Source organism: Nerophis ophidion, linkage group LG02 (genome assembly GCF_033978795.1).
Source record: "Nerophis ophidion isolate RoL-2023_Sa linkage group LG02, RoL_Noph_v1.0, whole genome shotgun sequence".
Taxonomy (NCBI): Eukaryota; Metazoa; Chordata; class Actinopteri; order Syngnathiformes; family Syngnathidae; genus Nerophis; species Nerophis ophidion.
The window spans coordinates 71,979,771-72,007,294 of NC_084612.1; the positions used below are offsets into that span (position 1 = coordinate 71,979,771).

At 40.7% G+C, this 27,524-nt stretch overlaps 2 protein-coding genes across 5 annotated transcripts in view; one reads left to right on the forward strand and one right to left on the reverse strand.

Moving 5' to 3' along the window:
• The window catches only part of rab22a (RAB22A, member RAS oncogene family), a 35,219-nt gene extending 13,063 nt beyond the window's left edge, over positions 1–22,156 (reverse strand). The window contains exons 1-5 of one of the 3 annotated variants that reach the window (XM_061890065.1): positions 21,903–22,156; positions 11,300–11,379; positions 7,206–7,287; positions 2,127–2,198; positions 1,545–1,651 (exon numbers count right to left, since the gene is read on the reverse strand). In XM_061890065.1, the coding sequence (XP_061746049.1) occupies positions 1,545–1,651; positions 2,127–2,198; positions 7,206–7,287; positions 11,300–11,379; positions 21,903–21,938 (377 nt within the window). In that variant the 5' untranslated portion in view covers positions 21,939–22,156. Of the gene's footprint in view, positions 1–1,544; positions 1,652–2,126; positions 2,199–7,205; positions 7,288–7,745; positions 7,981–11,299; positions 11,380–20,642; positions 20,792–21,902 lie in introns of those variants that run through there. The other 2 variants (XM_061890064.1, XM_061890066.1) reach the window with 2 other exon arrangements.
• Positions 22,157–22,201: 45 nt separating this feature from the next.
• Positions 22,202–27,524, forward strand: part of ppp4r1l (protein phosphatase 4, regulatory subunit 1-like) — a 34,239-nt gene continuing 28,916 nt past the window's right edge. For both annotated transcript variants that reach the window (XM_061890067.1, XM_061890068.1), the window contains exon 1: positions 22,202–22,412. In XM_061890067.1, the coding sequence (XP_061746051.1) occupies positions 22,406–22,412 (7 nt within the window). In that variant the 5' untranslated portion in view covers positions 22,202–22,405. The remainder of the gene's footprint in view (positions 22,413–27,524) is intronic.

The following is a 27,524-nucleotide window of genomic DNA, read 5'->3' on the forward strand; positions in this document are numbered from 1 at the left end:
GAGTGCGTTGATTCATACATAAGTCAAGCAGATATTTGAGTGTTGGTTTTTATTTTGTGAAAAAAATAAATAAATGATCAAATAATATAATATTTGTTACATTACACTGTATTTTTCCGACTATAAGGGACACTTAAAATCCTCCACTTTTATCAAAAACCGACACTATGCCTAATGTACGGATTAATTCTGGTTGTGCTTACCGACCTCAAAGCAATTTTATTTACTACATGGTGTGATGATAAGTGTGACCAGTAGATGACAGTCACACAAGAGATACGTGTGGACTGCAGGTTGACGCCTGTTCAATTGATGTCAGCGGAATAATTATACAGTATATGGTAAAGGTTTACCCAAAATGCTTTGCATGGGTCTGCCACTGTAGTCCGACAACATAGTCATTAAGATCCTTCTTTTTCCTCTATCCTTAGTTGTGGGGAAAACTGGCTTGTATATGCACATACATCTTCCGCTGTTGCCATTTTTAACTGCAACTTAACGCCAAAAAAACGGAAATGCTGATTATCGGTCCTGCTAGACACCGACCTCTATTTAATAATACATCTGAGGTCCTCTCCTAGGTTTCTCATAGTCAGCATTGTCACTGGCGTCCCACTGGATGTGAATTCTCCCTGCCCACTGGGTGTGAGTTTTCCTTGCCCTTTTGTGGGTTCTTCCGAAGATGTTGTAGTCGTAATGATTTGTGCAGTCCTTTGAGACATTTGTGATTTGGGGCTATATAAATAAACATTGATTGATTAATATGAAGTAGTGTACAGTTCTACCATAGCATACCATACCAACTTTATTAATAAAGCCCTTCTAAGTTATGTCTGTCAGGAGATTCGCTATGGAAACGCTCAAATTTACTGGTACAACAAAGATGACGGGGAGAAGACGTTGTCGAAGTGGAGGCACGTAAATGAGACCGCCCACAAATTGGAGTATCCTGAAAAAACGGGCATAAAGCGGTGTGAAGATGGTTTGTAAAACATAATTCATGCAACATTTTTACCAAAAAACCACTATTACATGTTAAGTGTTTAAAATGTAGAAAGAAAATCATACGACGACCCTTTTGATGCGCCTTTTGTATGAAATAGACCTGAATAGACTCGTTGGCCCTGCGATGAGGTGGCGGCTTGTCCAGGGTGTACCCCGCCTTCCGCCCGACTGTAGCTGAGATAGGCGCCAGCGCCCCCTGCGACCCCGAAAGGGAATAAGCGGTAGAAAATGGATGGATAGACTCGCTCATCGGTCATAAAGCGGTGTGAAGATGGTTTGTAAAACTTAATTTATGCAACGTTTTCACCAAAGAACCACTATTACATGTTAAGAGTTTAAAATGTAAAAAGAAAATTATATGACGACCCTTTTGATGCGCCTTTTGTATGAAATAGACCTGAATAGACTCGCTCATCGGCAATGGGCCTTATTGTCTGGTGCGCCCCTTCACCTCCGAGAAGAAGTCACGTCAGGGAATACAAGCAATCAGTAAGAGAAATTGGTTTTGAATAATAGGGCTCCTTTAAAGGAAGGCTCACCTGGCGTCTGACAAATCACATTTGTTGCCAGCGACGGCCACTACGATATTAGGAGGACCATGCTGACGCAGCTCCTTCACCCAGTTCTTCAAAGTCTGGAAGGACTCCTGATGGCACACAGGCAAGCATAAGGCATTGCTATCAATCAAAAGTAATGGTTTGTTGTCTTTTGGACAGTTACAAAATAAGCAAAAGACTCCTTTTACTCCCCTAACTATCGTTTCTCCAGTTCCAAGTGCTCTTTTGCTGCCAATAGGTGTAATGTTGCTGCCTTTGGAGAAAGCCTGACAGGCAGTTTCCCACTACTTCTGCAAAGCTAAGATGGTTAGCTGCTGGCAAAAATGTTACATTCTACAGACAAAATGAGCGGTATCAGGCTCCTGTTTCCATATAAACCTTCAACTTTTCCTTCCATAGAAATATGAACAAAAGCTGTAGGAAACAGACCTCTTAGCCAAAGATAAACAATGGCAATCAAATGAGATGCTTTTTGTAGGATGCGTTATTTACTGAGAAATTGAATCTGCTCCAAGCACTAGCATGAACAGTTGGGGAAAGAAATACAATAAAGACAGTAAATACCTCTTTTGTGATGTCATAAACAATGATGGCCGCTGCAGAACCTCTGTAGTACATTGGCGCCAGAGCTCGGAACTGTGGAAGGACAAGGACAGCATGATTAAACCATATCAAGTGGTTTTAAGTACAGAAAATAAATCCTGTCATTAATAATGCCGCAAACAGCCAGTCATATTGTTCATGGCTTTTGCATGGAGCTGTTTTAATTAGAACGGACCTCCCACATGTGGAAGTCATCCAAAGACTGAAGAGCGGAATGCCATGAAACCAAATGGAACTTTAATGGAAGACTTTACGTTTGATCTTCAATTCATCACAAATCAAATTCTCCTTACAATGTCTACATGTCTACATTAATAGAAGATTGTGTGTGTGTGTGCTTTATTTTTAAACTAAGAAAGAAATGGTAACTGTTTTTGCAATGTTGTGGCAATGAATACAACATTATTAACAACTCCATTTTCCATACACGTAAGGGTCATCTACACCAGTGGTTCTCAACCTTTTTTCAGTGATGTACCCCCTGTGAACATTTTTTTAATTCAAGTACCCCCTAATCAGAGCAAAGCCTTTTTGGTTGAAAAAAAAAAGAAATAAAGAAGTAAAATACAGCACATGTCATCAGTTTCTGATTTATTAAATTGTATAACAGTGCACAATATTGCTCATTTGAAGTGGTCTTTCTTGAACGATTTGTAAAAAAAGATATAAAAATAACTAAAAACTAGAAAAATAGACAAGTGATTCAATTATCAATAAAGATTTCTACACATAGAAATAATCATCAACTTAAAGAGCCCTCTTTGGGGATTGTAATAGAGATCCATCTGGATTCAAGAACTTAATTCTAAACATTTCTTCACAAAAAAAGAAATCTTTAACATCAATATTTATGGAACATGTCCACAAAAAATCCAGCTGTCAACACTGAATATTGCATTGTTGCATTTTTTTCACAGTTTATGAACTTACATTCATATTTTGTTGAAGTACTATTCAATAAATATATTTATAAAGGATTTTTAAATTGTTGCTATTTTTAGAATATTTTAAAAAAACCTCACGTACCCCCTCTGCATACCTTCAAGTACCCCCAGGGGTACGCGTACCCCCATTTGAGAACCACTTATCTACACCAGTGTTTCTGAACCATTGGGTTTGTTATTTTCAGCTGTGATCAGTAGCGGTACTCAGTTGTAAAGCACTTTTCCACCGCTTGAGGCACTAATGACAATATCGAACAAACAGAAGAAGTCTGGAGCTTAAGCAGTAGAGAAGTTTCTTAAGCGCAAAAAATATGACTAAAGTGGTGAAGCTGCATTTTATTTTGTATTGACGATTTATTTAAGAAACAATTATTTATATTTATTATTTATTTTGTTGGAATTTATTTTACTTTAATTGTATGTACGTTTATCTATCTTCAGTTGTTATGAGTCCCTTCTTTTGCAGTATATTTGATTACTATGTATTTTTTTTAATCAGCCTGACCTAAGCCTTCATGATCCTCTTTGTGATTAACACAGGCTTTCATATAATTTGACAAGGTTTATCCTGTTGAACTGTAAGTAGGTTAGATATAACTATTGAATATGATTTTAAAACAAGAGCAAGATGACTAATTCAGGGTTAATGAGTGGGCCCCTCTATCCTGGGGAAAGTTGGATCCCGAGGTATAAAAGTTTAAGAACCCTTGATTTACACTACAATAATAGAAAAAATAATTTGGGCCATTCCACTGAACCAGTGCCTTTTGTGCCCTTATTAAATAAACCATGCAAATGTATGATCAAATTGGCTGTAAAATGTATAACTTTTTTTTAAAAGCAATGTGTCCTTTACATTCATCTGATTGCATATATATTATATATATAATATATGTTATATATTATTTATCATTAACTGTGGTGCTGAATTTCCCAATAAAGTACATTATATTCTATTTTAAATAAAAATATTTTTTTTAAAGATTGTTGTGAGGTGGCGGCTTGTCCAGGGTGTACCCTGCCTTCCGCCCGATTGTAGCTGAGATAGGCGCCAGCGGCCCCCGCGACCCCGAAAGGGAATAAGCGGTAGAAAATGGATGGATGGATGGATGTTTCCAACTACTTGCATTTGTTGCCTTCTTAAAATTAGACTTTACCATGAATTAGTTTTTAAATCCTGGGGCGGCATAGCTCGGTTGGTAGAGTGGCCGTGCCAGCAACTTGAGGGTTGCAGGTTCGATCCCCGCTTCCGCCATCCTAGTCACTGCCATTATGTCCTTGGGCAAGGCACTTTACCCACCTGCTCCCAGTGCCACCCACACTGCTTTAAATGTAACTTAGATATTGGGTTTCACTATGTAAAGCGCTTTGAGTCACTAGAGAAAAGCGCTATATAAATATAATTCACTTCACTTCACTACAAATGTTGGATTTTCTTAAACATTTGTATTACAAACTATAATTAAAAAAACAATCGAGTTAAAAATCAAATTTTTGTCATTTTCGCCAGTTTTCACTGTTATCCTGAATTACCTCTCCAACACAAAATAAATAATTCCACAGGAATTTACATATTCAAACATAAGTCCATTCATTTGTCTTTCTGTATATTTAAAAATATGAAAAGTATGTTAAGGGAGTGAAGAACTGAACACAGTACTATCGCATGAATATTTTTTTAATGCCATTAGTTTAGCTATTTATATAAATGTTCTTGAATTGCTGCAATAATGTGCAGCTAAGAGTAACATACTATTAGAATATATTTATATATATTTCATGGATTTGCTAACACGTATGCTACAAACTTAAATGAGTCGTCTTCGGCTTAGGAACCTTGCACAAAAATAGAATAAAGTTGTTTGAGATGACCAATACACATTTTGAGCAGTTCATCCATCCATCCATTTCTACCGCTTGTCCCTTTTGGGATTGCTGGAGCCTATCTCAGCTGCATTCAATGTGTGAAGTTGACAAAAAGAGTACACGTAAATTCAAAAGAGTTACAAGCAAATGACACCGATTCAATAAAGTGGCCTTTGAACTGTGTGTTATGTTTGTCGACATCCATCTTGTCTGGCCCGAATGGTTAGCTTTGCATGCCCGTTTTAGAAACAAATGTAATACATTTCATGGGATTATTATAATAAATGAATAAATACATATATTCTGATGGGCTTGAGTTCCAGTGCAAATGATGCAGAAAAGGCTGAGGACATACTGAGCCACTTGGGATTGTTGAGAAACCAAATAGGGTTGAGAGAGGAATGCAGGGAAAATATAACGGCAACATAAACTTAACTGTGTTGCCATAAAAGGTGATGCTATATACTGTAATGAAAAGTACAGTAATAACATGGGGAAGAGAAAAAAACCCCGCTGAGAAAGGTTGGATTTCATCCCCCCCATTTTAAGGGGACACATTTACGTCCTCTGAAGGCCACCAAGGAAGCAAGGGAAGGAACTTGAAAGAGAATAAAAGACAAGCTGCCTCTTATCTCACCCCTCTGCAGGACAATGGCGGCCCTCAATCATTGTAAAATAGGCCGAGGAAAATAGAAAGGGGAGGAAAAAAGGACAGAAACCGGAAGTAAACGTGAAAGTAGTAGTTTACACCTTCCCTTTATGTTGGCAGCCTTTGAATGACATTATAATGCCAACAATATTGTATGTCTCCTGTATGCTTTAGGTTCTAGAAGGTGCCAGAGTGGTTCTAAAGAGTACAAATATGATATAAACCCCTTTGGACAAACTATTTTAAGATGACTATGTTGCGCTGTATCAATGTTGCCCCCTGCCAGCAAACAAGCAGAAGTGCACGTTCCCCTAAAATGTAAGGATTTTGTAAATCTGAAGAGATATTTAATTTTACAGAACCCGCACATAAAGATAAATTAAGGCATCGAGCATGTGTGTGGCACATCACACACGTAACGATTCTGTACCCCTCCAGAGCCAGACTCTTGTCCCTGCAAAGCCGAAATCTCCAGTGAACAAATGTAACCCAAGAAAATTTAAGAAAAACCAACATGGCTACAACCTTAGTAACGACCGGATAAAACAGGCAATAGAGAGGAGGACATACACACGTTTGGGACAAAAATCCCAAACTAAAACTTTCACATTTACAATTTTACACAACACATTTCAATATAACTACTATCCATTCATCTATAGCGCTTCACGGTGGCAGAGGGGTTAGTGCGTCTGCCTCACAATACGAAGGTCCTGCAGTCCTGGGTTCAATCCCAGGCTCGGGATCTTTCTGTGTGGAGTTTGCATGTTCTCCCCGTGAATGCGTGGGTTCCCTTCGGGTACTCCGGCTTCCTCCCACTTCCAAAAACATGCAACTGGGGATAGGTTGATTGGCAACACTAAATTGGCCCTAGTGTGTGAATGTGAGTGTGAATGTTGTCAGTCTATCTGTGTTGGCCCTGCGATGAGGTGGCGACTTGTCCAGGGTGTACCCCGCCTTCCGCCCGATTGTAGCTGAGATAGGGAATAAGCGGTAGAAAATGGACGGATGGATGAAATATCTTTTGTGACAACATGCACAAAAGAGCACTTTATTTGTTTTAAACTATTGTAGTGGTGTTCTGTACAAAAAGTGCACTTTAATTTAGTGTTGTTTTGATTTGTCATCTTATTGACATCATGCACAAAAGTGCACTAATAGATTGTTTTAAAATGTCTCTGACAATCTTGCACTTTCTGTTTTGAAATAAAATTGTTTGTGCCATTGCTTAATAACTGTTTAATAAATACAGTTTTGGTCAATTGACTTAGTTGTGATTTCCCTCTCTGCATGAAAGTTTAAAATGAGCATATATTAATGCAGTATGAAGAAGAATGTTTTAATGTAGACACATAGAATCATCATACTGCTGTGATTGTATGCATTAAGTGTTCATTCAAGGTTAAGGCAAAACATCGAGATATATATCGTGTATCGCGATATGGCTTAAAAATATCGAGATATTTAAAAAAAAAGGCCATATCGCCCAGCCCGATTCAAAAGTGTGATTAATCTGATAAAAAAATACCATTTGATAACAGTGATTTAATAATATAATTATGAATAATATCTTGTACAAACCCGCTCCTGTCCTGCCGTGTCCCAAATCAGGAACTTGTGCAGCTCGTTTTGGTATTGCACCGTCTTGGTCATAAAAGAAGCCCTGGTGAGAAGTCAAACATAAAAATGAATGGAAAGACACATTAAAACACCAACTACTCTCAATTTCTGTAATAGTAGCAGACCTTTATGGAGCAAGGAACCATATTTGGCAAACTACAGGAAGTCACAATTTACCAGGCAGGCATGCCAGTCAATGTCGTGAAGACATATACTAATAATAATTATAAATGGTTTAATGGCTGTCAAATTGTCTTCCGCCCGAATGCACCCCCCAGCGACCCCTAGAGGGTTAAGCGGTAGAAAATGGATGGATGGATATTATAATGTTCATTCTATTGGTATGTTATACAGCGTAACACTGAATTTGATAACACGATCTTAGGTGTTATCAAATTAAGTGACTGTTTTTCCATGTTAATGCTTATGGTAAAAAGGTACGTATGAAGCAGTGTTGGGCATTAGCTCGCTACAAGTAGCAACATTACGCAGCTTACCTACATTTCCTAGTGGCGTCGCTACTCTTTCAGCTAGTAGCGATTCCTGTAGCTTAGCTATTTTTAGACCCACGTAACGAGGAAGCTTATATCGAAGCTACCACGAAGGAAAATGGACTGCAAATCCAGTTGGGGAAAAATATGCAGATAATCCATGATTATTGGTTGGTTTACCTACATACTTTCTATGATGATTAGTTGGTTTACGAATGACGAGTCACGACTGGCTAAGGTCAGGGCGTAATTTAGAGGCAAGATAGGGCGGGTCATCAAAACCAGGAAGGAAAATCATAAAAGACACGCATATTGCACGTCACGTGACAACAAGGGAGTTAGAAACAGAAGGAAGCTTCAAAGTGACGACGCAAAAAATTAAACATACGAACCCCGTTTCCATATAAGTTGGGAAATTGTGTTAGATGTAAATATAAACGGAATACAACGGTGTGCAAATCCTTTTCAACCCCTATTTAATTGACAAGATATTTGATGTTCAAACTCATAAACTTTATTTTTTTTTGCAAATAATAATTAACTTAGAATTTCATAGCTGCAGCACGTGCCAAAGTAGTTGGGAAAGGGCATGTTCATCACTGTGTTACATCACCTTTTCTTTTAACAACACTCAAACGTTTGGGAACTGAGGAAACTAATTGTTAAAGCTTTGAAAGTTTCCACTTTCAAAGCTTTCCCATTCTTGTTTTATGTAGAGCTTCAGTCGTTCAACAGTCCGGGGTCTCCTCTGTCGTTTTTTACGCTTCATAATGCGCCACACATTTTCGATGGTAGACAGTTCTGGACTGCAGGCGGGCCAGGAAAGTACCCGCACTCTTTTTTTACGAAGCCACGCTGTTGTAACACGTGCTGAAAGTGGCTTGGCATTGTCTTGCTGCTAGATGGCAGCATATGTTGTTCCAAAACCTGTATGTACCTTTCAGCATTAATGGTGCCTTCACAGATGTGTAAGTTACCCATGCCTTGGGCACTAATGCACCCCCATACCATCACAGATGCTGGCTTTTCAACTTTGCGTCGATAACAGTCTGGATGGTTCGCTTCCCCTTTGGTTCGGATGACATGATGTCGAATATTTCCAAAAACAATTTGAAATGTGGACTCGTCAGACTACAGAACACTTTTCCACTTTGCATCAGTCCATCTTAGATGATCTCAGGCCCAGAGAAGCCGGCGGCGTTTCTGGATGTTGTTGATAAAAGGGCTTTCGCTTTGCATAGCAGAGCTTTAACTTGCACTTACAGATGTATTGACAAACTATATTTAGTGACAGTGGTTTTCTGAAGTGTTCCTGAGCCCATGTGGGGATACCCTTTAGAGATTGATGTTGTTTTTTGAAACAGTGCTGTCTGAAGGATCGAAGGTCACGGTCATTCAATGTTGGTTTCCGGCCATGCCGCTTACGTGGAGTGATTTCTCCAGATTCTCTGAACCTTTTGATGATATTATGGACCATAGATGTTGAAAGCCCTAAATGTCTTGCAATTGCACTTTGAGAAACGTTGTTCTTAAACTGTTTGACTATTTGCTCACGCAGTTGTGGACAAAGGGGTGTACTTCGCCCCGTCCTTCCTTGTGAAAGACTGACCATTTTTTGGAAAACTGTTTTTATACCCAATCATGGCACCCACCTGTTCCCAATTAGCCTGCACACCTGTGGGATGTTCCAAATAAGTGTTTGATGAACATTCCTCAACTTTATCAGTATTTATTGCCACCTTTCCCAACTTCTTTGTCACGTGTTGCTGGCATCCAATTTTAAAGTTAAGGATTATTTGCAAAAAAAAATGTTTATCAGTTTGAACATCAAATATGTTGTCTTTGTAGCATATTCAACTGAATATGGGTTGAAAATGATTTGCAAATCATTGTATTCTGTTTAAATTTACATCTAACACAATTTTTCATCTTATATGGAAACAGGGTTTCTACATAAATATGGCTATGGCAGAGGGTATCTCTGTGCAGATGTTTCCTTTACTGATGAAGACGACGTCCAGGAAACCCACAATAATGCTTTTCCTTGGCTATATTTAGACACATTCACGCCTTTAGAGAAAACAACACCCAAAACCTTTGTTTTTTATTGTTTACTCAGTAAACTGCTCTGGACATAGATGTCCAACAAAAAAATAAAGAAGACACATTCAAGCGAGTTTAGTTCATGAAAGGTTTTACTGCATCTAACCGTTACCAAATGTTCCCTAGATCTAGAAAGTTGCTGTTTTATTTCCTGCAGGTAGAGAAAAATAATAACATTACAATCTGGGCCCAAAAAAACGTAAACTAAAATAAATACTGGGGATGCACCGATTAATCGGTAACCGAATATATTCGGCCGAATATGGCAAAAAAAGCCACATTCGGCCTTCGGTGGAATGAGTTAAAAACAAGGCCGAATAGTGGCGTGTGACGCAATTTTTTGACGCGGTGACGCAATCAACCAACGTGCAGTGCCGTGGTGACGTTGGGATATGTTGTGTACCTGTATAAGTGTATGAGGTTACAAGCACACACTTAATTGAGATTTACTTGAGCCTTCTGTTTACATTATTAGCATATCTACTGTGGCTAAGCAGACTTTTGCCAAAAGGACAATTCATTTGTTGTGGGTTTATCCACTTTAATGCACTTTATTTTTTGGGGGAAATCATGTTTTGTTTGAAGGCCTAATATAAATGAAAAACTTTGTGCTTTTTTTGAAAAGCAAAGGCTACTGGATTATTAAAAAAATGTCAATATTCAATAAAAAATTACTTTATTTGAAAAACATGTCTAAATGTTTATTCTAGGCTATCTATGCAATATAAAAAAAATTGTGAAAAACCGCATTCATTATTCGGTATTCGGCCAATCGTTTAAATTTTATTCGGCTTCGGCTTCGGCCACAAATTTTCATTTCGGTGCATCCCTAAGAGGGTTGTCCCCAGCAAAATGACCGTTCCTAGTAATAGACCCAATAAGTTACATTAACATTGATATATATGTGGGCCCATAGATAGAAATGTTATTATATTGGGGTCTGTGGCTTAATGCATGTCAAACTGGTCCTTGAAATTAAAATGGGTGATGATAACGCTCGAGCCGTAATACCCGTAAATCTTCTCCAATGGGGGTCCCTGGCGTTTCTTTTCAAATAAGGTTCCGTGGAGCTAATGAGTGTTAATTAAATATAGCACGCTACTTTTGCCGTGTAGCTTGTGACAATTCTCTTGGGATAGCTACACCTGTAGTTTAGCTAAATTTAATCCAGAGTAACTTGTGTCTTAGTTTCCTACATTTTCCAAATAGTTTGCCCATCACTGGTGTGAAGCTCATTTGTGACATGAATTACCTTTTGATCGTTTTGATGGTTGACTTCTTTTTCCACATTTGTGACAAGTGAGAATGTTAAAATGTGACTTAAAACGTTGCCTATACAGTTAGTAAAAGTATTATGATGGCCACATTTTGACCTTGGAACAGATTATTTCTATTGAGATGGAAAAGTAGCTTTGAAATTGGAACAAACTAGATGTAAAGTGACATCTAAGGTTAACTTACCCAATAGTTGGGTTGATGTTTGGGTCGAAACTGTCCTCCACAAACCTCCACACGATACTTGACTTGCCAACTCCAGTGTCCTGCAGAGACCCAACAATCTTTAGTCACAAACAATACATAAATAATGTTGCACATGGTTTCTTCTTCTACAGGTGCATTATTTATCCGACATTTTAACCGAGTGCAAGGTGGCTATTCAACTGGACCAAATTTCAGCCCACGAATGACCTCAGAGGGGCCTGAGGTCATGAATTGATTAACGTGGACCCCGACTTAAACAAGTTGAAAAACTTATTGGAGTGTTACCATTTAGTGGTCAATTGTACGGACTATGTACTGAACTGTGCAATCTACTAATAAAAGTTTCAATCAATCAATCAAAAAGCCTGTGAGTTTAGTTAAAAACTCTTGGCAGTGAATGTCATGTACAGTAAAGGATCTTTAACTAGTTTCGATGTAAGCAAATAAAAACTGCAGAGCTGTCCAGTCCCATACGGTAGAGCAGGCCTGGGAAATTACTTTGACTCGGGGGCCAAATATAGAGAAAAAAATGTGTCTGGGGGCCGGTAAACCTAATGCAAAACCTCACAATAATGTCTAATTGAATTTACCATGAATTGATTAACGTGGGCCCCGACTTTAAAAAGTTGAAAAACTTATTGGGGTGTTACCATTTAGTGGTCGATTGTACGGAATATGTACTGTACTGTGCAATCTACTAATAAAAGTTTCAATCAAATCAATCAAAATGCTAAAAACGTCATGACAGACTTAAAAAACTGAATGGAAATTTACATTTTTTTACTGAATGAGACACCCAGAATGTTCATGAAAATAAAGAATTTGGGATTTACAATATTAACAATGAACGATAAAACACTGAATATTGACAACAAATGAACGTCAATTGACATATTTTACAATCAAGCGAAACGCAACAAAATTCAACAAAGACAGCGAAATATGAACGCGAAAAAACGAGAAAAAAAAACACATTACAATTTGATATATGTGATATATCACTCAGCTTTACAATTTTGCTGTAAAAAATCTCCTGACACCCACATTTCAGGCTCTGGTGGCAGAGGGGTTAATGCGTCTGCCTCCCAATAAGAAGTTCCTGCAGTCCTGGGTTCAAATCCAGGCTCGGGATCTTTCTGTGTGGAGTTTGCATGTTCTCCCCGTGAATGCGTGGGTTCCCTCCGGGTACTCCGGCTTCCTCCCACTTCCAAAGACATGCACCTGGGGATAGGTTGATTGGCAACACTAAATTGGCCCTAGTGTGTGAATGTGAGTGTGAATGTTGTCTGTCTATCTGCGTTGGCCCTGCGATGAGGTGGCGACTTGTCCAGGGTGTACCCCGCCTTCCGCCCGATTGTAGCTGAGATAGGCGCCAGCGCCCCCCGCCACTCCAAAAGGGAATAAGCGGTAGGAAATGGATGGAAACACTCTGTGGAAACGCTCCCCACCCACACTGCTTGGTGCTTGGTCTGAGCGGCTGTGACTTACATTACTATTGTGTGGAGAGGCGGAGCCGACGGGCCAACGGCGGGGCGGGACACGCTTTGGCCCTGCTCAAGATGGCGGCCAGGAGGCGGAGAATGCAGCGGAACGAAGAGGCGGGGCGTGCATGGAGCGACGCTGCAGCAATCGAGATCAGGTGTGTGCCTCACACAACGGTTTACAATTTGCCTATCTCCTCACAGTGTTTAAGCGGGGAGAAGGAGGAAAGATCAAGAGGAAGAGGTGGAGTGTCTGCAGCACTGCAGGAGGGCAAGAAGCGACGAAAGACCGATCCAAGAATGAGCCCTGGAGGAATACGACGACACCGGCAGCTGAAAAGCGGACCGAAACGAGAAGCGGAGGAGGAGCTGAAAAGCGACCCGATCGACACAGAAGCGTTGTTTATTGAAAGAATAAACGAGAGTCAAACCTGCTCAGCGATGTCCTTCCTGAATGGTGTATGCAACCCACACGACGACGGCTGGAGTCGTTCACACACAGTAACTAGTACATCGTGCAAAAGCGCAGATTCCAACCATTGAAATAGTTTGTATAGTTCAAGATCTACGGTCATTTGAAACATCTCTGCACACCATAATGGCAGCTACACTTTCCATTTTAAAGATTTAAAAAAAAATATTTGGGAATGTCCGGCGGGCCAGATTGTGACCCCGGGCCTTAATTTGCCCAGGTCTTCGGTAGAGGATATGTGATTACCAGTGCGGTATGGCCTTGAAAACAGTTCTGTCACGTGCAGGATTTTTCCTTAAAAACAGCAATGCGTTCTTGACATTTAGAGGATCTCTGACGAGCCTTTTTCGGAGTATGTAATTAGGAAAGAAGACTACTTCTGCAACAGAGGATCTTTGGATAGTGTTTTCTTTCAGTATGCTTTTAAAAACAGCAGTTATTCTGAGGGTTGCCAACTGTCCGTTGAAAAACGGAAAAGTCCCGTATTTAGAAACAGAAGTATGCATATATGTAAAAATAAGTTGTCGGTATTTTTATTACCATGAAAATTAAAAATAGTCTGCAAAAAATATCAATATCAACTGTAGTCAGTTGGAAGCGTGTCTTAATGAAATTAAACAATGGATGTCCGCTAACTTTTTGCAACTCAACGCCAAAAAAACGGAAATGCTGATTATCGGTCCTGCTAGACACCGACCTCTATTTAATAATACAACGTTAACATTTGACAACCAAATAATAAAACAAGGTGACTCGGTAAAAAATCTGGGTATTATCTTTGACCCAACTCTCTCCTTTGAGTCACACATTAAAAGCGTTACTTAAACGGCCTTCTTTCATCTCCGTAATATCGCTAAAATTCGCTCCATTTTGTCCACTAAAGACGCTGAGATCATTATCCATGCGTTTGTTACGTCTCGTCTCGACTACTGTAACGTATTATCTTCGGGTCTCCCCATGTCTAGCATTAAAAGATTACAGTTGGTACAAAATGCGGCTGCTAGACTTTTAACAAGAACAAGAAAGTTTGATCACATTACGCCTGTACTGGCTCACCTGCACTGGCTTCCTGTGCACTTAAGATGTGACTTTAAGGTTTTACTACTTACATATAAAATACTACACGATCTAGCTCCAGCCTATCTTGCCGATTTTATTGTACCATATGTCCCGGCAAGAAATCTGCGTTCAAAAGACTCCGGCTTATTAGTGATTCCTAGAGCCCAAAAAAAAGTATGCGGGCTATAGAGCGTTTTCCGCTCGGGCTACAGTACTCTGGAATGCCCTCCCGGTAACAGTTCGAGATGCTACCTCAGTAGAAGCATTTAAGTCTCACCTTAAAACTCATCTGTATACTCTAGCCTTTAAATAGACCTCCTTTTTAGACCAGTTGATCTGCCGCTTCTTTTCTTTCTCCTATGTCCCCCCCTCCCTTGTGGAGGGGGTCCGGTCCGATGACCATGGATGAAGTACTGGCTGTCCAGAGTCGAGACCCAGGATGGACCGCTCGTCGGGACCCAGGATGGACCGCTCGCCTGTATCGATTGGGGACATCTCTATGCTGCTGATCCGCCTCCGCTTGAGATGGTCTCCTGTGGACGGGACTCTCGCTGCTGTCTTGGATCCGCTTTGAACTGAACTCTCGCGGCTGTGTTGGAGCCACTATGGATTGAACTTTCACAGTATCATGTTAGACCCGCTCGACATCCATTGCTTTCGGTCCCCTAGAGGGGGGGGGGGGGGGGGGGGGGTTGCCCACATCTGAGGTCCTCTCCAAGGTTTCTCATAGTCAGCATTGTCACTGGCGTCCCACTGGATGTGAATTCTCCCTGCCCACCGGGTGTGAGTTTTCCTTGCCCTTTTGTGGGTTCTTCCGAGGATGTTGTAGTCGTAATGATTTGTGCAGTCCTTCGAGACATTTGTGATTTGGGGCTATATAAATAAACATTGATTGATTGATTGAATAGGTTCTTTGGAAAAACCATAGCTTCACAAGTCTGCTACAGGCTAAGCCAATGGATGCCAGGGTGACTGATCGCTCACCTGTACGGCAGCAGTTAGCTAGCTAGAATGATATAACTAGCGTCTGGTAATCGGACTCCAATTGAGACTTTTACCACAGTGACAGTTTTTCTATTAAAAAAAAGGTACAATTGGGAATTTTTTTTCGTCAATGAGGTACATGCTAACATAGTAGTAATAATAGATTTAACAACTCTGGTTTCTTGTTGTTAGTTAAATATTGTCTCGTTCATAAAACACAGGTTGTGTATACAATAGGGGTCTAACGGTACTTAAAAATTTCGATTCGGTTCGTACATCCGTTCAGAGGCCATGTTTCGGTTCATTTTCGGTGCAGTAAGATAACAACAAAATATACATTTTTGGGTTATTTATTTACCAAATTTGCAAAATCTTCCACCACAAATATTTTTTTATGGAATATTTGATGTGAAAAAATGGGAACTTTGGATAGGTCAATAATTCATAAAAACATTGCTTTTGATTCAATATTATGTTTTGAGCAATGACAGTTTGAAAGAAGAAAAAAAAACAGTTTGGTTTTATTAGCCAATGTTGCAACATTTTCTAAATTACATTTAGCCTTTAAGCTTTTTTATTTCACTTTTGGTTATGTTTTTGTTTATTTGAATAATATTTTTTAGAATGTGCCGTGGGCCTTTAAAACATTAGCTGTGGGCCGCAAACAGCTTCCGGGGCACACTTTTGACACCCCTGCTTTAGATAATAAAAAATAAAATCTGATAAATCTATGGGTAAAAAGCATGCGCGTTTATCAAAACTCTCTCGCTGTCTCTGCCCCTCCCTCACGAAAGCTGCTGGGTGCACAATTTGTTCTGTTTTTAACCCCTTCTCAACCCCGAACATACATTGAAAATACACGCAACCCTAACTTAAAATGCCCGGACATTTGAGACATTCAAAAAACTCCACCCGGACAGCCCAGCAAAAGAGGACATAGCCTGTGAAAAGAGGAGGTATGGTCAGTCTATCGTAGCCCAGTCGTTGCTAGCATGCCGTGTGTTGTGCCTCGGTGTGCATTGTTTACACAACGTGCGGTACGCTACTTAATATGTCCGTGTGGAAACTTGTTCGGTACACCTCCGAGCCGAACCCCCGTACCGAAACAGTTCAATACAAATACACGTACCGTTAAACCGCTAGTATATAAGTTGTTAAACACAAACATAATGTGTCCAGCTTCATGATCGTGATACTGCAGGAGTCTAACGGGTAGCTCCTAATACAATAACTCATCGACGGGTCAAATAATATTTGTTTTAACGCTTAGTGATTTTTACAAGGGTTCAATTCAGATATCTAATGAAAAACTAACAATATTTAATTTACACAATAACCACACTGTTTTAGTTGATATTTTTCCTTCATAAATAAATATAATTGACATGTTGCCAGTTATATTAATAAAACACAAATATCTCACCTCTCCTTTTGTCAAAATAGTTTTCATAGTGATGAAAATTGGAGCCCTGCTCTGATATAAAGCTGAAAACTGAATTTATACGGTCTAAGTTAAGCAAGAGGGACCAAATTTTCATTATATTACGTTAAGCAGGAACGATTGCTATTCAAGAAAAAACATATTTATTTTACGCTGTTAATTTAGTTTTCCATCCATCCATCCATCTTCTTCCGCTTATCCGAGGTCGGGTCGCGGGGGCAACAGCCTAAGCAGGGAAACCCAGACTTCCCTTTCCCCAGCCACTTCGTCTAGCTCTTCCCGGGGGATCCCGAGGTGTTCCCAGGCCAGCCGGGAGACATAGTCTTCCCAACGTGTCCTGGGTCTTCCCCGTGGCCTCCTACTGTTTGGGTGGCATCCTGACCAGATGCCCGAACCACCTCATCTGGCTCCTCTCCATGTGGAGGAGCAGCGGCTTTACTTTGAGTTCCTCCCGGATGGCAGAGCTTCTCACCCTATCTCTAAGGGAGAGCCCCGCCACACGGCGGAGGAAACTCATTTCGGCCACTTGTACCCGTGATCTTATCCTTTCGGTCATGACCCAAAGCTCATGACCATAGGTGAGGATGGGAACGTAGATCGACCGGTAAATTGAGAGCTTTGCCTTCCGGCTCAGCTCCTTCTTCACCACAACGGATCGGTACAACGTCCGCATTACTGAAGACGCCGCACCGATCCGCCTGTCGATCTCACGATCCACTCTTCCCTCACTTGTGAACAAGACTCCTAGGTACTTGAACTCCTCCACTTGGGGCAGGGTCTCCTCCCCAACCCGGAGATGGCACTCCACCCTTTTCCTTTTAATTTAGTTTTCTTGGACATAAAATGTGATTGTTAATCAGTTTGTTTCCCATGTATTCGTATTACACCAAAACCTGTGCATTTAATTAGATTCCGCTTGAAGTGAAATATAAAAATATGTGTTTATAGTTTGTCAGTCATTGGGTAATATGACACACACAAATTGAATGCTGTAACCCTGATACATCATCAACAAACAAAAGTCCAAGCCTCCATTCAACCTTTTTGGAAAGTATAAAACCACTTTCATACAAATAAAAAAGGCCGTAAAAAATTAGGTCGACCAGTCCTTTATTTGTTTTCCAGGGTGTTGGCAAGCCCAGTAATTCCTGAACTTTGACTATCTGACACATATTGATTGGTGTTGCGATTAAAGACTGGATTAGCAATTGGGTGAGGAAACAAATACGAATAAAAGTTGAATAAAGAATCAGTCTGGTCCACATGTTTCTCAGCTTTGTTTGGTTAAAGTTTGTTTCGAACATGTTTTCAGTTTCAATTATTTTACATGTTATAGTTTTAATAACATGTCCGAAAAGGAGTAGAAAGAAGCAAAACCTATTTATTCCCAGCATTTTTCCACTTCATAACAATTAATAATGCATATGTTCACTTCCTGTTCTCAATTTGTAACACAATTTACATCAATGATTTCTAAATAACAGTTGTCTTTATGAATAGTTGAGTCAGTTATGATTATTTTAATAGGATTAATATCTTATTTTCAATTAAGTTTAAGACGTTTATCACAACTCTTCCCCTTTGTATTTTTTAAACAATTGTAGTTTAAACAGTTTATTCACATTAGTACTTTGTTTGACTTATTTGCTTAATCCAGGGGTGCCCAAACTTTTTCCACTGAGGCCCACAGACTGACAAGTCCAAGGATGCGGGCGCCATTTTGGTTGTGTTCACCTTCAAAACCAGTGCAAAATATAGAATTTTATTTTTCAAAGAACGAGACAAAAGAATTTGGTAGAAATTTTGTGTGAACTCCGGAGAGTCAAAGCCAAACTGAAATGCTAACATCCATCCATCCATCCATCATCTTCCGCTTATCCGAGGCCGGGTCACGGGGGCAGCAGCCTAAGCAGGGAGGCCCAGACTTCCCTCTCCCCAGCCACTTCGTCCAGCACTTCCCGGGGGATCCCGAGGCGTTCCCAGGTCAGCCGGGAGACATAGTCTTCCCAACGTGTCCTGGGTCTTCCCCGTGGCCTCCTACCGGTTGGACGTGCCCGGAACACCTCCCTAGGGAGGCGTTCGGGTGGCATCCTGACCAGATGCCCGAGCCACCTCATCTGGCTCCTCTCGATGTGGAGGAGCAGCGGCTTTACTTTGAGCTCCTCCCGGATGACAGAGCTTCTCACCCTATCTCTAAGGGAGAGCCCCAAACTCATTTCGGCCGCTTGTACCCGTGATCTTATCCTTTCGGTCATGACCCAAAGCTCATGACCATAGGTGAGGATGGGAACGTAGATCGACCGGTAAATTGAGAGCTTTGCCTTCTGGCTCAGCTCCTTCCTCACCACAACGGATCGATACAGCGTCCACATTACTGAAGACGCTGCAACAATCTGCCTGTCAATCTCACAATCCACTCTTCAACTAATGACTAGAATAGAATAGGATAGAGTTTTATTGTCATTATTGCAGTGAACGGGTTCAAAGAACAACGGAATTGGAGCAGATCCCCTAAGGTGCATATACAATATGGCAGGGGTGCCCATTACGTCGATCGCGAGCTACCAGTCGACCGCGGGGGGTGTGTCAGTCGATCTCGAGCCAGGCTTTTAAAAAAAATAGACCTAAAAATTAGTGATCATCAATCTTCACCAAGACGTCACTTAAATGACATTCACGGTACCGGAGGGTCTTGTGAGATGACGCTGGCTGCTGCAAGATCATTATTATGAAAATATGACCGAGAGGAAGGCGAGAAACACTTTTTATTTCAACAGACTCTCGCGCCGTACCTTCCGTCAAAACTCTAAAGGCCGACTGCACATTTCCTATCTTCACAATAAAAGCCCTGCTTCATGCTGCCTGCGCTAACTAAATACAGAGTCTCGGAAAACTGGCGAGCACAAGCGATCCCTCAGAAAGCTGGCGTGCACATCACTTGTGCACGCCAGCTTTCCGAGACTCTTATTTTGTTAGCGCAGGCAGCATGAAGCAGGGCTTTTATTGTGAAGATAGGAAATGTGCAGTCGGCCTTTAGAGTTTTGACGGAAGGGACGGCGCGAAAGTCTGTTGAAATAAAAAGTGTTTCTCGCCTTCCTCTCCGTCATTTTTTCATAATAATGAACTGGCAGCAGCCAGCGTCATCTCACAAGACCCTCGGGTGCCGCGAATGTCAATCAAGCAAGCTACGGAATTTGCCGCCAATGTTTTTCTTGTAAAGTGTATGGAAGCTGGATGAATTAGATGCCAAAAACCAACCACTTTCATGTGGTATTGTACAGAAAGGACAACTTTTTTTCTCCTCCATTTGAAAATGTGGGCGTTATCATCATTACTGTCTGATTCCAATCAATGCAAGTCATCAGAATCAGGTAATACACCCAACTTATATTCTTGTCTTCGTGGAAGAAAGACATCTATATGTGTTACACATGCTTGTATTATCATTAAACACATTTAACTTGTTTAGAAAAATGTCTCTTTCATAAATAAATAAATATAAATGATATATATAAATGAGGTAGATCCCGAGTTGGTCAATTGAAAAGTAGCTCGCCTGCAGAAAAAGTGTGGGCACCCCTGCAATATGGTAATATAAATAAATAGTAAAAAAAGATAGAAATAAGAGATGTATCTATATATATATATGTATATATATCCACACACATGCATATATGCATACATATGAATATACACACACATATACATATAACATTATTGCACATTATAGTCCGAAAAAATTAAAAAAATTAAAAGACATGACAAATGAGAACATGATGGACATAAAATGGAGATTCATTTGAAAGAAATAAACTAATTTGACGGTACGCGTAAACAAACAGTGGCAAATAAAGGTGAAATAAGTAGAAATAAACAGTTACTTACCCCCAAAAGACAAACTTTTAACTCCCTTAACGCCATTTCTGGGTCCTGTTCTACAATATGACGACCATTCCTCTAAATATTTTGTCTTTGCCAGAAAACGCAGTGTATTTCCTCACTTCCATCCATCTTCTTCCGCTTATCTGAGGTCGGGTCACAGGGGCAGCAGCCTAAGCAGGAAAGCCCAGACTTTCCTCTCCCCAGCCACTTGGTCCGGCTCTTCCCAGGGGATCCCGAGGCGTTCCCAGGTTAGCCGGGAGACATAGTCTTCCCAACAAGTCCTGGGTCTTCCCCGTGGCTTCCTACTGGTTGGACGTGCCCGGAACGCCTCCCTAGGGAGGCGTTCGGGTGGCATCTTGACCAGATGCCCGAGCCACCTCATCTGGCTCCTCTCCATGTGGAGGAGCAGCGGCTTTACTTCTAACCCTATCTCTAAGGGAGAGCCCCAAACTCATTTCGGCCGCTTGTACCCGTGAACTTATCCTTTCGGTCATAACCCAAAGCTCATGACCATTGGTGAGGACGGGAACGTAGATCGACCGGTAAATTGAGAGCTTTGCCTTCCGGCTCAGCTCCTTCTTCACCACAACGGATCGATACAGCGTCCGCATTACTGAAGACGCTGCAACAATCCGCCTGTCGATCTCACGATCCACTCTTCAACTAATGAATAGAATAGAATAGAATAGGATAGAGTTCTATTGTCATTATTGCAGTGAACAGGTTCAAAGAACAACGAAATTGGAGCAGATCCCCTTAGGTGCATATTAGAGATGCACGGATAGGCAATTATATCATCCGCAACCGCATCACCAAAGACGTCATCCACCCGAACCAACAGTTTATCAGAACCGCAACCGCCCGCCACCCGCCCGCTGAAATACATCAAAGGTCGGCTGCTAGCGGGTTGTATAAAATAGTCAGGAAGTGAGAAAATAGTCAAACCGCGGTCCTCTAGTGCATATACAATATGGTAATATAAATAGTAAAAAAAGATAGAAATAAGAGATGTATCTATATATATATGTATATATATCCACACACATGCATATATGCATACATATGAATACATATGCACATATACATATAACATTATTGCACATTATAGTCCAAAAAAATAAAAACAATTAAAAGACATGAGACATGAGGACATGATGGACATAAAATGGAGATTCATTTGAAAGAAATAAACTAATTTGACGCTACGCGTAAACAAACAGTGGCAAATAGAGGTGAAATAAGTAGAAATAAACAGTTACTTACCCCCAAAAGACAAACTTTTAACTCTCTTAACGCCATTGCTGGGTCCTGTTCTACAATATGACGACCATTCCTCTAAATATTTCGTCTTTGCCACAAAACGCCGTGTATTTCTTCACTTCATGGCAGTAAAAAAAGTGGAATTATTAAGGAAGTGTCGAAAGGCCCTCATTAGCCATGTTGTGATGATTTTGTAAACAGCGGAGTTAGCTAAGCAGCGAAAGTACCAGTCGCCATCTTGGAACGCCCGGTCACGTGACTCCATCGGCTTTTTTTTTTTTTTTTTTTTTTTTGGGACCGCTTACACAAAGGCCCAAGTTTTTAAACGCCAAGTTATGTCGACTTTATGTCCGAGCTGATTAGCGGAATCCCCGTCGAAAAACAAAAAATAAAAAATTAAAAATTTGGACGTCAGGAAGTAGATTGAGGAAGTTGTTGCGTGTGTTTGAGTGACAGCTGAGCGCGGGTGACAGCCCACACGGGAGGACGGCAGCCCGCAGAGCAACATGGCAGGTAAAACGCCACTCTGGAACTTAACTTTTCTATGCTCATTTCAACTCTTTTAAAAACCTGCGATGTCACACAAAGGGGATTATATTGTTACGTAACGGCTTCGTCGGTGCGATTGGAGCCTGGGCGACCGGTGCTTGGTCTTTAAGGCGAGACAAGATGGTGTTAGCACACTTAGCAACACTAGCCAGTCGGCTAACAAAAGCTACACGGGGATGTCGAAATATTGGACTTAAATGCCACAAAAGTGCTCGCAACAAACTAATATTCCCTTAAAACAACATGAGCAACCCGTGTGAGTGTTTGAACTGCATTTATCGCCCGCTTGTTGTCATTGCAAAGGCTAGCTGGTTGACCTAGCTAACGTTAGCTTCCATGCTAAAGTCATTTTCAGACATTTAAGATGAACGAATCCCATATATGTCGATATATAGGTGAAATAATGTTATGCTTTGTGTAAGGAAACACACACCCGAGTGGCATTGGTCAAAGGAAACGTTGCGTTTATTGTGTAGTCTTTACGCAACAGACTTGTTTTTATATTCCGAGCACATTCCCTTCGTTGTCCAGGTGTAAACATTGCGTTGTCCAGCTGTAAACACTGCGTTGTCCAGCTGTAAACACTGGCATTGCGTTGTTCAGCTGTAAACACTGGCATTGCGTTGTCCAGCTGTAAACACTGGCATTGCGTTGTCCAACTGTAAACACTGGCATTGCGTTGTCCAGCTGTAAACACTGGCATTGCCTTGTCCAGCCACTGGTATTGCGTTGTCCAGCCACTGGTATTGCGTTGTCCAGCCACTGGTATTACGTTGTCCAGCCACTGGTGTTACGTTGTCCAGCCACTGGTATTACGTTGTCCAGCCACTGGCATTGCGTTGTCCAGCTGTAAACACTGGCATTGCGTTGTTCAGCTGTAAACACTGGCGTTGCGTTGTCCAGCTGTAAACACTGGCATTGCGTTGTCCAGCCGTAAACGCTGGCATTACGTTGTCCAGCCACTGGTATTACGTTGTCCAGCCACTGGCATTACGTTGTCCAGCCACTGGCATTACGTTGTCCAGCCACTGGCATTACGTTGTCCAGCCACTGGTATTACGTTGTCCAGCCACTGGCATTGCGTTGTCCAGCTGTAAACACTGGCATTGCGTTGTCCAGTTATAAACACTGGCATTGCGTTGTCCAGCCACTGGCATTGCTTTGTCCAGCTGTAAACGCTGGCATTACGTTGTCCAGCCACTGATATTGCGTTGTCCAGCCACTGGCATTGCGTTGTCCAGCTGTAAACACTGGCATTGAGTTGTCCAGTTATAAACACTGGCATTGCATTGTCCAGCCACTGGCATTGCGTTGTCCAGCTGTAAACGCTGGCATTACGTTGTCCAGCCACTGGCATTGCGTTGTCCAGCTGTAAACGCTGGCATTGCCTTGTCCAGCTGTAAACGCTGGCATTGCCTTGTCCAGCTGTAAACGCTGGCATTGCCTTGTCCAGCTGTAAACGCTGGCATTGCGTTGTCCAGCTGTAAACGCTGGCATTGCGTTGTCCAGCTGTAAACGCTGGCATTGCGTTGTCCAGTTATAAACGCTGGCATTGCGTTGTCCAGTTATAAACACTGGCATTGCGTTGTCCAGCCACTGGCATTGCGTTGTCCAGCTGTAAACGCTGGCATTACGTTGTCCAGCCACTGGTATTGCGTTGTCCAGCCACTGGCATTGCGTTGTCCAGCTGTAAACACTGGCATTGCGTTGTCCAGCTGTAAACACTGGCATTGCGTTGTCCAGCTGTAAACACTGGCATTGCGTTGTCCAGCTGTAAACACTGGCATTGCCTTGTCCAGCTGTAAACGCTGGCATTGCCTTGTCCAGCTGTAAACGCTGGCATTGCCTTGTCCAGCTGTAAACGCTGGCATTGCCTTGTCCAGCTGTAAACGGTGGCATTGCGTTGTCCAGCTGTAAACGCTGGTATTGCGTTGTCCAGCTGTAAACGCTGGCATTGCCTTTTCCAGCTGTAAACACTGGCATTAGCCACACGCTGCTGATCCTTTATCACAACTTTACAGTGGATTTTTCTTTGATATTGCCCCCGAATTAAACTAATCCCAACCACCAAGCTATTAAAAGGTGATCCAAATGGTATAATTTAGTAATAGTACATTTTTGGGTGCAATCATAGATGCTGAAATGAGCTGAAAATGTCATATCAAATATACAAACCCCATTTCCATATGAGTTTGGAAATCGTGTTAGATGTAAATATAAACAGAATACAAGGATTTGCAAATCATTTTCAATCCATATTCAGTTGAATATGCTACAAAGACAACATATTTGAAGTTCAAACTGATACATTTTTTTTATTTGCAAATAATTATGAATTTGATGCCAGCAACACGTGACAAAGAAGTTGGGAAAGGTGGCAATAAATACTGATAAAGTTGAGGAATGCTCATCAAACACTTATTTGGAACATTCCACAGGTGTGCAGGCTAATTGGGAACAGGTGGGTGCCATGATTGGGTATAAAAACAGATTCCCAAAAAATGCTCAGTCTTTCACAATAAAGGATTGGGCGAGGTACACCTCCTTTGTCCACAACTGCGTGAGCAAATAGTCAAACAGTTTAAGAACAACGTTTTTCAAAGTGCAATTACAAGAAATTTAGGGATTTCAACATCTACGGTCCATAATATTATCAAAAGGTTGAGAGAATCTGGAGAAATCACTCCACGTAAGCGGCATGGCAGGAAACCAACATTGAATGACCGTGACCTTCGATCCCTCAGACACAACTGTATCAAAAACCGACTTAAATCTCTAAAGGATATCACCACATGGGCTCAGGAACACTTCATAAAACCACTGTCACTAAATAGAGTTCGTCGCTACATCTGTAAGTGCAAGCTAAAGCTCTACTATGCAAAGCGAAAGCCATTTATCAACAACATCCAGAAACATTGCCGGCTTCTTTTGGCCTGAGATCATCTAAGATGAACTGATGCAAAAGTGGAAAAATGTTCCCTGGTCTGACGAGTCCACATTTGAAATTGTTTTTGGAAATATTCGACATCGTGTCATCCGGACCAAAGTGGAAGCGGACCATCCAGACTGTTATCGATGCAAAGTTCAAAAGCCAATATCTGTGATGGTATGAGGGGTGCATTAGTGCCCAAGGCATGGGTAACTTACACATCTGTGAAGGCACCATTAATGCTGAAAGTACAAGGAAGAAGAAACAACATACATGTATTGAACCTACTGAAAATTAGATATATCAATAATCATAACTAACTAGTAAGTGAACTGTTGTAATCCTTGATGTAAATTATGTTACAAGTTGAGAACAAAAAATAAACATGTGTAGGTAACTGCTATGTTGTGGAAAGAAGGTAGGTTAAAATAAGTGTTGCTTCTTTCTACTCCTTTTCAGGCATGTTGTAAGGAAAAATATTTGATGTATCATATTAAAACTGTATACATGTTTGTAATAAACTTGAAACCAACTAGTAGTCGAATAATGTACACAAATTGGTGGTTTGAGTTTGATAGCGGCCACACAATTAATATTTCAGTAGGCTCAACCCCATGCTTGTCATTTTAAACCACTTACCTAATTACGCCTAATTATCTTTCAGTAGTGTGAGTAACATTATTGTACCAATTATTATACATTCATACTGAAATAGTATTAGACTTTATTAGCTAAATGACTTTAGCAAGCACACTTTTGACTGTTCAAAATACTATTTACACCACTGGTGTCAAACTCAAGGCCCGGGGGCCAGATATGGCCTGCCAAATGCTGGAAATAATCTGCATCAATAAAATACTTTCCGGCTACTGTAAATGTATTTGTTATTTTAATTTTGACATGAATTATGTAACAAGGCTAATATACATTTATGTTCATAAATATTTACTGTTACAAGCGTCATAACTGCAAAGTGACCCTCACTAAAAACAAGTTTGACACCCCTGATTTACATATTTAGCTATACATTGGTCATTTGAATGCTGGAACTTCTTTTAGTCTGAAAAAAAGTCTATAAGAAGCAGTATTTAATATGTATCCTCATGATAGACCAATTATTTTGCTAATGTATTCTTTACAAATTGTCATTTAGAGTCACACTAACAAATTATCCAATTTGTGATTATGATCTTTTTTTTTTTTGACTGAACACCCTCTATAACAGAAGCACGCTTTACCCAAAGAATGACCTGTGCCGTCATTGGCACGACAGCCGACACTTCTCCCCGCTCGGCCCGTCCCTGAACCAGGGCAATGCAGCCAACTCACTCTGGCTATCAATCATGAACTCGCGAGAGAAACAATCTCATGAATTAATCGACAGTTCTTTTGATTTGTCTTTACTACGTGCACGAATGTACTCTTGAGTGAGTAAGCGTGTCATATTTTTTTACTTGAAGGATTTTTTTTTGTTACTATTATTATTAATTTATATATATTTTTTAAGGTCCTCTGTCAATTGTCCTGCTGGGACCACTCGTGAAGGACAAAAACAATTTCAATGAGAAGTTCAATAGCAATTTTGATAACAAAAACAAGTATTTTTTCTTGAACAAAGGCACCTGGGTCTGAACTTGGTGTGTGAAATAGTCATTCCACAGAACCGCAATCTCAATTCTATGATAGAAAATCTTTTCACCTTTTTTTTTTTCAGTCGAGTAGCCTTATTTTTAATGTAATTAAATGATGTAGAAGTAATGGGAACGTACTGTATGTTTACACTTGAATTACAAATCTTATCAACTTAATGAAGACAAATATTTGCCTTAGTCAAAGATGTGTTGTTTTATACATTCAAGCTCAGGACACCTTCTCCTTGTGAGGGTTGCTATGTGCTTGTCAGCTGGAAGTCATGAATCCGTAGGTGTTGTTGTTTGTGGTGCAGATTGAATCTGGCCAGAGTGCTGCCTGATTTCAATTAAATGCTGCATGAACAATCCCAAGTTGTTCAATTTATATTTCTGTTGAGGGCTGCACGTTTTTGAGAAAAATTTTAATTGCCATTTTTCTCTCCAACATGCAATTCGATTTGCAATTTTTATATTTTAAATGCATAAAACTGCAAGATTAACAAGTGAAGTGTCAGT